At 39.7% G+C, this 12,831-nt stretch overlaps 1 protein-coding gene across 1 annotated transcript; it reads left to right on the plus strand.

Moving 5' to 3' along the window:
* Nucleotides 1-236: 236 nt before the first annotated feature.
* LOC131488705 (olfactory receptor 2D3-like) lies at nucleotides 237-1,579 on the plus strand. Its single transcript, XM_058690565.1, has one exon. The coding sequence runs from the start codon at nucleotides 469-471 to the stop codon at nucleotides 1,390-1,392; it is 924 nt and encodes a 307-aa protein (XP_058546548.1). The 5' UTR covers nucleotides 237-468; the 3' UTR covers nucleotides 1,393-1,579.
* Nucleotides 1,580-12,831: the final 11,252 nt, after the last annotated feature.

Below are 12,831 nucleotides of genomic sequence, written 5' to 3' on the forward strand. Positions count from 1 at the left end.
TATGAACAAATTTATTATTGACCTCTGTGTTTTGATTTTGAATTATAAAAGCAAAAGTGGTTTTATTGACTAAACAAGTTCACCTCATTCTCAGACTGCTAATCCAGGTAAATACAAAATATTTATTGAGAAGAAAAAAATTAAATTGATCCAAAGACAATTCCCCGATAAAACTTCACGGTAATTTAGCAATATGTAAGTATGTTGATATCAGGATTAATTGAGAAGCCATGTCAAGTAGGATACTCAGCCTACCAAATGGATCAAGCAAAGAAAGACGTGCTTAAAAACTATGTAACAGCAATATGCATCCTAATGCCAACTGGCACCTACCAGGAAGCATCTGAAAACAAATAGTCCAACGAGGTGCACTTGTTATCATTGTGCTTGTTTATAAAGATTGTGAAAACTGAACATTCAGAATGCATGTTTTTCTTTCTGATGACAGGTAAACAGGAATAAACATTAATGGGAGAAGGAAACCAAACTTCTGTGGCTGAATTTATCTTGCTGGGACTTTCACAGGATCCAAAGATCCAGATCCTGCTGTTCTGTGTTTTCCTTACCATTTACCTTCTCTCTATGTTTGGAAACCTGCTTGTAATAATCCTCATTCAAAGTGACTCTCGACTTCACACTCCCATGTACTTTTTCCTCAAAAACTTGTCCTTTGCTGATCTCTGTTTCTCTACAAGCATTGTTCCTCAGATGTTGGTCCACTTCCTCGTAAAAAGGAAAACCATTTCCTTTGCTGGATGCTCACTGCAGATAATTGTCTTCCTTTTAGCAGGGTGTACAGAGTGTGCACTTCTGGCAGTGATGTCCTATGACCGCTATGTGGCTGTCTGCAAGCCCCTGTATTATTCCACTGTCATGACCCAGAGGGTTTGTGTCCAGTTGGCCATAGTGTCTTGGATCAGTGGGGCATTTGTATGTTCAGTGGACAGTGCATTTACACTGTGTCTCCCCTACCAGGGACAGAATATAATTAATCATTATTTTTGTGAACCTCCTGCACTCCTGAAGCTGGCTTCAGCAGACACCTACAATGCTGAGATGGCTCTCTTTTCAATGGGTGTGATTATCCTCTTAGCACCTCTCTCCCTCATCCTTGTCTCCTACTGGCATATTATCTCAACAGTGATTCAGATGCAGTCAGAGGAGGGGAGGCTCAAGGTCTTCTCTACCTGTGGCTCTCATCTCACTGTTGTGGTTCTCTACTATGGCTCTGGAATATTTGCCTACATGAGACCCAATTCCGAGACAATGAATGAAAAGGATCAGGTCATCTCTGTGTTCTATTCAGTTATGACTTCCATGTTGAACCCCATAATTTATAGCCTGAGGAACAAGGACGTGAAGGGTGCTCTCAGGAGGCTGGTTGGAAGATAGTCTGCCTTCAGAGGCAGTGATTTCTGACATTTTTCTTAAGCACTTGGAAGCTTATGACTGACAACAATAGCTCTACTACTATCCTTGTCCTTTCTTTCCCTCGCTTTATATGCTCCAGTTGATTTTTCTTCTCCACACATATTCATTAAATGCCTTTTCAGTGCAAGCATTGTGTCTAGAACCTCACAATATGTAAAACTTTGTGTCTTCCTTAAAAGGTTTCCTTACCTCTGGGACAACAGAGTCATGTTCTGTCTTGCACTCTTTTGTTTTCTTATGGTCTCTTTTTGTAGTTCTTTCCTGAGGGAAATATTTTCCTAGCAAAGTAAACTCACCGTTGAAATGTTGGACCAAGGGAAAAAATGGATTAATCTCCCTGAACATATTTCTAGCATCCTTCACCTATTAATGAGCTGGGAAACCCAAGTTGTCATACAGTCACCCGTGGGCTTGCTGAGGTTCTGTTTCCACGTTTCTGACTAAATCAACAGTGACTGGTTAAAAAGTCAGCATTCTTTTCAGACATAAGGATGTCTTATGAGATATACACATAGATGCATTACCTCAAACTGCCTTATTTCCAGTTAGAGTGGAATCCTATAAAAGTGATTGAATCCTATAGTGTTTCTGTAACTTTCAGGCCCTCCTTGGCAATGAATTTAACTGTACTGCATGATGACACTTTCTAAAGCATTCCTTTCTTCTTTCTCTTTTCTCCTTCCTCCATTTTTTTTGTGGATGATTTTGTGCATAGTGTGTACAGGTATGAAAGAGTGTGCAAGTATGTACAGTTGTCTGCATGTGTATGTGTGTCTGTTGTCTGTGACATGTAAGCTTGACTATGTAGAATTCTCTACCAATATTATTGAATCGGATTTCTTCTCACCCCTTTACTAAGTACTATATTATCTTAGGCCAGTCTCACCTGTCCCCTAATTATTTTCCATGCCCTCCTCAGTTTTGTAGCTGTCTGCTACAATGAGTAGCAGAATAAGTTTGAGAGTGATTTCAAATGTATCACTTTGTTCTGGAGGGAGTAGAGAATACAGGTGAATTCAACCTCAGAAAATAAAAGTAAATGTTTCCTTTTTTGATTATGAAAGGAATAATGTAAGAGTATTAAAAAACAAAATCACACATAATTCCCCCTCAAGGAATAAGTCCTGTCAACATGTCAATTTTATCCTTTCAGAGTTCTCTCTTCTCTCTCTCTCTCTCTCTCTCTCTCTCTCTCTCTCTCTCTGTATCTCTTTCTCAAGAACGCATGCAGTGTTGGTGAGGTAATAAAAATTAAAATTGCTTCATGTACGTGAAGAACTTGAATAAGTCTCATTGCTTTGAATGGGGTTTCTTTTTCCTGATACATTTCACTAACCCCCCAGTGAAAAGAATCTGAATAAAGATCCTGCCAACCTTCTTCCTAATGGATATGAATCTGTAGAAGAGTGTTAGCCCAGAAGGTTAGGGGACAATAGCATAATATTTAAACCAATTATAGAAAGTTTGGGGTTTGATAATAGGGGCAGGAGCTCCAAAATGTCATTACAAGATTTGGTACTGAAAGTGGCTGGTGTGAACAACCACCGGAAATATTTTGGACAGGAAAAATTAATCACTGAATTAAGGTGAGATTGGCAAATTGGGGCTGGGTAGAAGGAAAGAAAAGAGAGAAAAGACAAAGTAAAAGACGTAAGTCCAAGATCAAGGTGTCAGTAGGTTTGGTTTCTCCTGAGTCCTCTCTACTTAGTTTGCATATGGCAAGCTTTTCTCTGTGTCCTCACAGGGCCTTTCCTCTGTGTACTTGTACCCCATATATCTCTTTGGGTGTGCAAATTTCCTTTTCTTATAAGGACGCCCCTCAAATTAGATTAGGGCCCACCATAATGACAAAGTTTAACCTAATCACATCTTTAAAGGCCCTATCTTCATTAGCTGGTCACATATGACTCCCCCTTAATAGTTTTTCCTCTGTTGGGAGGTCGCTTTTAAGCCTACCAAGTGGTTCTATTGGCCTGAGTCCCTTTTACAGAGACTTGGCTAATTCTCTTCCATAGGATTCACATATGGCCAAGTGGAGTCATGCTTGTTCCTATTTCGTTAAATTCTGGGAGTGTGGAATGCTGTCTCTTCTCTTCAACCAGGGAGACTATACCAGTCCATAACTGACCTTTAGATTTTTTATTTGTGAAGAAGGTACTTGTTCTAACATTAATCAAATTCCAGATTAGACACAAAAGTACTTTTGAAGCTCTTGTCACTTGAGGCGAGGGGAAGCACCTTATTTTCTCATGGAAGGAAGAGTAAAAATATCTTCAAAGTATTCCTCTCCACCAGCTTCCAACTATGTCTATTTTCATACCATAGTAGGGTTTAAGGTTTATTGCCTATAAATCATCTATTCATCACTTCCATATAAGTTTTCCCTAATGTTTGGAATTTGGAGGTACATGAAAAATGCCTCCATGGATTTTAGATAATATTTCTGTTCTATTAAATTAGTATACATGCAATAATCTAGCTGAAATTCTAGGAAATTCAGTCAAGTAGTACCATTTAAAAATAATGTACCGTGTTACACTTATTTACTCTCCATGACACTCATTGTTCAACCATTTTTTAAATCTCTTCATCATTTTGTACATTCTAGTAAATTTAAGACTATACCTTTGAGCAATGTCATTTATCTTAAATATTATTGTCTTACAATATAGCAGTTAGGTCAATGCCTTCCACATATGCTTGTGACCCTTATCGTTTCAGGGCAGTTTGACTTCCACTAGCGACTATAAGCATCTTTTGCATCCAGACTTTCTTTGGCCGATATGCCAGTTCTGCTCACATGCCCAGAAGGCCTGTGGCCCAGGGAATTAATGTCCCCTGCAGCAACCAGGACTTGGATGATTGGTGACAGTTGGTGTCTGAATACCCCAGATCCCTCACACCTTAGGTGCGATATACGTCTGAGGTACATGTTCTACTCTTCTTTCTCAGAGTTCTCCAGGAGGATTAAGATCCAGTTGCCCACAGTAACTTGCTTGATGACACAACCTTTATTTGTTCTTTTGCTTTTCTGTCCCACTTCCCCATCCTATTAGTTTTAAACTATAATCACTCCCTAAATGAACTTTTTTCATTCAAATCCTTGCTCATGGTCAACTTCTGAGGGACCCAGACACACTCATTGTTTATAAATTATGTTTCCCCTGCTACAAATTGTTTCAGATGCATGCTATCTGCTCGGTCCTTTGATGTTAATTAAAAACTGTATCCTCTGGGTGTCTGAATTAAGGAGGTAAAGAAAGAGGAAAATATGGGGGAAAACTCTGACTTGGACTAGCTTCTGTACATTAGATGATATTTTTCCATTTTCTGGTCTGGGAAACCTCTTTATTTTGGAATTAAACATAAATAAAACTTAGCCTAGATTATTTGGGTATGTCAAGTTTTAAATTCCCAAGTTTGAAGCAAAACTTGTTATTTATTTTTTTAATTTTTAAAAATGTTTATTTATTTTTGAGAGAGAGAGAGAGAGAGAGAGACAGAGCACGAGCAGGGGAGGGGCAGAGAGACAGAGAGACACAGAATCTGAAGCAGGCTCCAGGCTCTGGCTGTCAGCACAGAGCCCGATGCAGGGCTCAAACTCATGGACCATGAAATCATGACCAGAGCTGAAGTCAGACACTCAACCGATTGAACCACCCAGATGCCCCAAAACTTGTTTTTTAATATATTCTTTGTTAAAATATAGAGTTGGGGAACATTTCTTCTAAATCTTGTCCCATAACTTTTCCTGTCTCTACTTTACTGACCTGAAGTCAGCTTTAAGATACACTTATATCTTCATGAATATTTTGTTTGTTTGTTTGTTTATTTATTTACTTTCTTGTTACCAGACCAAATATTGAATTTAACAACAATTATAGAGCAAAGGTACTATATAGAGATTGCCAAATTGGATTATAGATAATTGTTACTATTTACTATTATTTAAAAAAATTTCAAATATTTATTATTGAGGTATAGAGCTGACATACAATGTTATATTAGTTTCAGGTGTACAACATAGTGATCCAGCAATTCTATACATTACTCAGTGCTCACCACAAAAATATAGTCACCATCTGTTACCGTACAATGTTACCAAAATATTATTGACTATATTCCCTATGCTGTACTTTCCATCTCCTTGACTTACTTATTTTACAACTGAAAATTTGTACCTCTTTTTTAAAAAAATTTTTTTTTTATTCAACGTTTTTTATTTATTTTTGGGACAGAGAGAGACAGAGCATGAACGGGGGAGGGGCAGAGAGAGAGGGAGACACAGAATCGGAAACAGGCTCCAGGCTCCGAGCCGTCAGCCCAGAGCCTGACGCGGGGCTCGAACTCACGGACCGTGAGATCGTGACCTGGCTGAAGTCGGACGCTTAACCGACTGCACCACCCAGGCGCCCCATGTACCTCTTAATTCTCTTCACCTATTTTGCCCATCCCTAAACTCCCCTCTTCTCTGGCAACTGTCAGTTTGTTCTCTATATTTATGTGTCTGTTTTTTTTTTAAGTTTATTTTTGAGAAAGGAGGGGAAGGGCAGAGAGAGGGAGAAACATGATCCTAAGCAGACTCCACACTGTCAGCACAGAGCCAGATGTGGTTTCTATCTCATGACCCATGAGACCATGACCTGAGCTAACACCGAGAGTTGGATGCTTAACTGACTGAACCACTCAGGTGCCCCATGAGTCTGGGTTTTGTTTGTTTGTTCATTTGATTTGCTTCTTAGATTCCATATACAGGTGAAATCATATTTGTTTTCTGGTATTTGTTTCTCTGTCTGATGTATTTCACTTAGCACAATACCCTCTAGGTCCACCCATGTTGCAAATGCCTGATACCATTTTTTATGGCAGAATAATCTATCACTATATAGATATATATCACATATTTTTTGTATCCATTTATCTGTGGATGGACACTTGGGTTGCTTCCATCATCTGGACATTATTTATATATCTTTTTGAGTTAGTGTTTTCATTTATTTGGATAAATATCCCTACTGGAATTACCAGATCATATGCTATTTCTATCTCTAATTGTTTTGAGAAACCTCTATACTGTTCTCCACAGTGGTTGCATCCATGTACACTCCCACCAATAGTGTATGAGGGTTCCCTTTTCTCCACATCCTCACCAACACTTGATACTGCTTGTCATTTTGATACTAGCCATTCTGACTCGTGTGAGGTGATATCTTATTGTGGTTTTGATTTGCATTTCTCTGATAATTAGGGACATTCAGCATCTTTTCATGTGTCTGTTGGGTACCTGTGTGTGTTCTTTGGAAAAATCCCAGACAAAGCTGGAGGTATCACAATCCTAGATTTCAAGATATACTACAAAGTCATAGTAACCAAAACAGTATGGTTCTGGCACAAAAATAGACACATAGGTCAATAGAAAAGAATAGAGAGCCAGACACAAACTCATATTATTCATCTATGACAAATACGGCAAGAATGTATAATTGAGAAAAGACAGCCTTTTCATTAATGGTGCTGGGAAAACTGGATAGCTACATGCAAAAGAATGAGAGTGGACTACATTCTTTTACCAGCACAGAAATACACTCAAAATGGGTTAGAAACCTAAATGTGAGATCTGACCATAAAACTAAAAGAAACATGGCAGTAATCTCTTGGACATCAGCCTTAGCAACATAAGCTACTCTGATATGACTCCTCAGACAAGGGAAGCAAAAGCAAAAATAAACTATTGGGACTACGCCAAAATAAAAAGCTTCTGCACAGTGACAGAAACCATCAACAAAACAAAAATGCAACCTAGTGAATGGGAGAAGATACTTGCAAATGATGTATTCAATAAGGGGTTAATATAAAAAATATATAAATAGCTTACACAACTCAATACCAAAAAAAAAAAAAAAGACAATCTGATTAAAAAATGAGCAGAGGACCTGAATAGACATTTTTTCCCCATGGATGTTTTAGTTGGAATTTGACAGCAGCTGTGGTAGAAACCTTCATTTATTCACTCCTTTATTAATTTAGCAAACATTTATTGAGTACATTTATGCAGTTACCATGCTATGAGCTAGAAATGTGACTGGGAACAAAACAGACTAGTTCCTGCCCTTCTGGATCATGCTAGCGTGGTGTGCTACCAGATTAACACAGAGATCAGAAGAAAAAAAAATATTCCTGCTAGTATGGAACGAAAAAATCTTTAGCCTTTTTGCACCAAAAGAAAAGGAATGTGGGAATTTGATGAGTTTAAAACAAACCCAGTATCACAAAATAGTATGTATTACAGGATTTCGCAAAGAAGATTTTGGTGATCTTGAGACAAAGTAGGTCAGTTCAGTCATGTAGGGCACTTGGCAGGAGGTGATACAAATGGGCCGAGGTATACAATGCAGAGGTGAAGTGTGCCACAAGGTGTGCCATGAAGTGAAGTCTGAGCCATAAAAACACCTACACTTGATGCCATAGGATCTCTTTCCTTTCAGACTACCCAGAATGGAGAGCATTATTGTCAACCTGGGAACCACCTACTGAAGATGTTGTAGGCTCCACCAAATGAAAAGCCTGGATCCCCACCCAACCCCATAGAGGAGAGCAATTAAGGACAGCTCTCTAAATAAGAAATATGCATTGGACTGTTACCTGTGTGAGAAATACATTTTATTGGGTTATGCTACTGTTATTTCTGGGTTTTCTGGGCAAATGTTCTCTTCGTGTATAATGAATGAGCAATTAAAGTAGCAGTAGACCCAATTATTATAAATGCTTTTTGAAAAAATATATGGCAAAAAATGGGAGGCATTTAGAGAGATAGTCCAAAGGGAAGAAAATCCAAATTGTTGTTGGTCTTAACAGGGAGATCTTGATCATATTTGAAAGCTGATGAGGTAGCAGGAAGAGCTTATAAAACAAGAAGAACATGTATACGATGGAGCACACGAGACAGGCAATGAACATGAGAATTCAGAATCAAGGTAACAATTACAGAAGATATTGTGGGAGTGTCCTAGAGCTGACACGAAACCCACTTTAAGATCTGGGGCAGGACACTGACCAGGAAAAGGACCCTTCTTCTTGGTCTATCCAGTCAGAAATTCAGAAACGGGCCATCAGTGCCACCTTAGGGGAGGATAGAAGATACCTGGGGCCTCTGAGTTCATTTAGTGAGAGAAAAGAGCAGGGATACCAGGCCAGGAAACATGCCCAAGAGGACTCATTAACATCTTGTTTCCTGGACCAGCATTTCCAGGGGAGGCCATTTTAGCTGAGAAGATAAGTCCCTGTGAATGTAGGAATAGAATAAAGCAGAGGGGGAGGGGTCATGGGAAAGGAGCCAGAACAGCCTCCCCAGAGACAGTGAGGCCAAGCACAGCAGGGTCTCCCTTGGGGAGCTCTTCCAATATCTACTTCTTCCAGATTCCTGCTGCTCTCATCCTTGCTCCCAGACCCTAGCAGGAGTAAATGGCAGTCTGAGCATCTGGACCCAAGAACTCAGCCTGACAACTTCTCCAGAGCTGGATGGGTTCTTGACCTAGGGAACTGAGTGACAGAAACAGTTTCTTCTAATTCTCTATGGGTGTGAGAGCAGGAAATCCATCACTGAAGTAAGAGCACCACAGAAACTACCCAAGGACTGAACTAGCCCTCTGTCTCCACTGCATCTCCAGAGAAGACCTTTAGAAGAATAGGAGGACCAGCAGGGGCCCTGACAGCTGTATTGGTCAGACTCCTCAAATTCTTAACCCAGCTTAGCAAAACTTAAACCAGTTGGACACTGCTGGAAAAGCCTCACCCTTTCCCCATTTCTACAGGAAAATCCTTCACCTTCAAACAATCCACAGGGCAGTTTGCACATTTGGCCATCTGGGCTTCTCACTACCTGAGGTAAGGGCTTTGTCTCTCTGTCAGGGAAGTGTGCAGCCTCTGGGAATGCTGAGTTGAGAAACAGAGCCCAAAACAGACCCTAAGAACTTAAGCTACTCTGTCTTCCAGATTCTCTAGTGCTTTGGGGCCTGTACTTGATCCTAATGCCCTCTATTCTTGGCTTTCTAAACATGAAGAAAAATCAGTGAAAATGGTGAAGGAGTCCGTGCCACATCCCAGGCCAGGGTGTCTGCTTCCTGGTGGAAATACCAATACCTATCTTTAGCACTGCTGGGCTTTCTGCCCTCTGCTCAGAGATTTTTGCCCCTATCTGGTAAAAAATGTCTCCAAAGGGCCATCTAAGAGCAAATGATATGCCCGTCATATGCTCTAATAATACCTTTTGTGCCATTAAAATCCTTTGGACCCAGAAGAGACCCGTAGGGGAACCAGTGAAATGTCCAAATATAGAAGCCACAGTATAGGGGAAAGATTTAGAGAAACATGCTTCTCTTACAGATTCTTTTTTTTTTTTTTTTTAATTTTTATTTTTTTAATATATGAAATTTACTGTCAAATTGGTTTCCATACAACACCCAGTGCTCATCCCAAAAGGTGCCCTCCTCAATACCCATCACCCACCCTGCCCTCCCTCCCACCCCCCATCAACCCTCAGTTTGTTCTCAGTTTTTAACAGTCTCTTATGCTTTGGCTCTCTCCCACTCTAACCTCTTTTTTTTTTTTTCCCTTCCCCTCCCCCATGGGTTTCTGTTACGTTTCTCAGGATCCACATAAGAGTGAAACCATATGGTATCTGTCTTTCTCTGTATGGCTTATTTCACTTAGCATCAAACTCTCCAGTTCCATCCACGTTGCTACAAAAGGCCATATTTCATTCTTTCTCATTGCCACGTAGTATTCCATTGTGTATATAAACCACAATTTCTTTATCCATTCATCAGTTGATGGACATTTAGGCTCTTTCCATAATTTGGCGATTGTTGAGAGTGCTGCTATAAACATTGGGGTACAAGTGCCCCTATGCATCAGTACTCCTGTATCCCTTGGATAAATTCCTAGCAGTGCTATTGCTGGGTCATAGGGTAGGTCTATTTTTAATTTTCTGAGGAACCTCCACACTGCTTTCCAGAGCGGCTGCACCAATTTGCATTCCCACCAACATTGCAAGAGGGTTCCCATCTCTCCACATCCTCTCCAGCATCTATAGTCTCCTGATTTCTTCATTTTGGCCACTCTGACTGGCGTGAGGTGGTATCTGAGTGTGGTTTTGATTTGTATTTCCCTGATGAGGAGCGACGTTGAACATCTTTTCATGTACCTGTTGGCCATCCGGATGTCTTCTTTAGAGAAGTGTCTATTCATGTTTTCTGCCCATTTCTTCACTGGGTTATTTGTTTTTCGGGTGTGGAGTTTGATGAGCTCTTTATAGATTTTGGATACTAGCCCTTTGTCCGATGTGTCATTTGCAAATATCTTTTCCCATTCCGTTGGTTGCCTTTTAGTTTTGTTGGTTGTTTCCTTTGCTGTGCAGAAGCTTTTTATCTTCATAAGGTCCCAGTAATTCACTTTTGCTTTTAATTCCCTTGCCTTTGGGGATGTGCCGAGTAAGAGATTGCTACGGCTGAGGTCAGAGAGGTCTTTTCCTGCTTTCTCCTCTAAGGTTTTGATGGTTTCCTGTCTCACATTCAGGTCCTTTATCCATTTTGAGTTTATTTTTGTGAATGGTGTGAGAAAGTGGTCTAGTTTCAACCTTCTGCATGTTGCTGTCCAGTTCTCCCAGCACCATTTGTTAAAGAGACTGTCTTTTTTCCATTGGATGTTCTTTCCTGCTTTGTCAAAAATGAGTTGGCCATACGTTTGTGGGTCTAGTTCTGGGGTTTCTATTCGATTCCATTGGTCTATGTGTCTGTTTTTATGCCAATACCATGCTGTCTTCATGATGACAGCTTTGTAGTAGAGGCTAAAGTCTGGGATTGTGATGCCTCCTGCTTTGGTCTTCTTCTTCAAAATTACTTTGGCTATTCGGGGCCTTTTGTGGTTCCATATGAATTTTAGGATTGCTTGTTCTAGTTTCGAGAAGAATGCTGGTGCAATTTTGATTGGGATTGCATTGAATGTGTAGATAGCTTTGGGTAGTATTGACATTTTGACAATATTTATTCTTCCAATCCATGAGCAGGGAATGTCTTTCCATTTCTTTATATCTTCTTCAATTACCTGCATAAGCTTTCTATAGTTTTCAGCATACAAATCTTTTACATCTTTGGTTAGATTTATTCCTAGGTATTTTATGCTTCTTGGTGCAATTGTGAATGGGATCAGTTTCTTTATTTGTCTTTCTGTTGCTTCATTGTTCGTGTATAAGAATGCAACTGATTTCTGTACATTGATTTTGTATCCGGCAACTTTGCTGAATTCATGTATCAGTTCTAGCAGACTTTTGGTGGAGTCTATCGGATTTTCCATGTATAATATCATGTCATCTGCAAAAAGCGAAAGCTTGACTTCATCTTTGCCAATTTGGATGCCTTTGATTTCCTTTTGTTGTCTGATTGCTGATGCTAGAACTTCCAGCACTATATTAAACAGCAGCGGTGAGAGTGGGCATCCCTGTCGTGTTCCTGATCTCAGGGAAAAAGCTCTCAGTTTTTCCCCATTGAGGATGATGTTAGCTGTGGGCTTTTCATAAATGGCTTTTATGATCTTTAAGTATGTTCCTTCTATCCCGACTTTCTCAAGGGTTTTTATTAAGAAAGGGTGCTGGATTTTGTCAAAGGCCTTTTCTGCATCGATTGACAGGATCATATGGTTCTTCTCTTTTTTTTTGTTAATGTGATGTATCACGTTGATCGATTTGCGAATGTTGAACCAGCCCTGCATCCCAGGAATGAATCCCACTTGATCATGGTGAATAATTCTTTTTATATGCTGTTGAATTCGATTTGCTAGTATCTTATTGAGAATTTTTGCATCCATATTCATCAGGGATATTGGCCTGTAGTTCTCTTTTTTTACTGGGTCTCTGTCTGGTTTAGGAATCAAAGTAATACTGGCTTCATAGAATGAGTCTGGAAGTTTTCCTTCCCTTTCTATTTCTTGGAATAGCTTGAGAAGGATAGGTATTATCTCTGCTTTAAACGTCTGGTAGAACTCCCCTGGGAAGCCATCTGGTCCTGGACTCTTATTTGTTGGGAGATTTTTGATAACCGATTCAATTTCTTCGCTGGTTATGGGTCTGTTCAAGCTTTCTATTTCCTCCTGATTGAGTTTTGGAAGAGTGTGGGTGTTTAGGAATTTGTCCATTTCTTCCAGGTTGTCCAATTTGTTGGCATATAATTTTTCATAGTATTCCCTGATAATTGTTTGTATCTCTGAGGGATTGGTTGTAATAATTCCATTTTCATTCATGATTTTATCTATTTGGGTCATCTCCCTTTTCTTTTTGAGAAGCCTGGCTAGAGGTTTGTCAATTTTGTTTATTTTTTCAAAAAACCAACTCTTGGTTTCGTTGATCTG

The sequence above is a fragment of the Neofelis nebulosa genome, chromosome 10 (genome assembly GCF_028018385.1).
Source record: "Neofelis nebulosa isolate mNeoNeb1 chromosome 10, mNeoNeb1.pri, whole genome shotgun sequence".
In the NCBI taxonomy this organism is placed as follows: Eukaryota; Metazoa; Chordata; class Mammalia; order Carnivora; family Felidae; genus Neofelis; species Neofelis nebulosa.

Bases quoted from the DNA above. Each gene is read 5' to 3' on its own strand.
- LOC131488705 (XM_058690565.1), top strand. From the start codon at position 469: ATGGGAGAAGGAAACCAAACTTCTGTGGCTGAATTTATCTTGCTGGGA.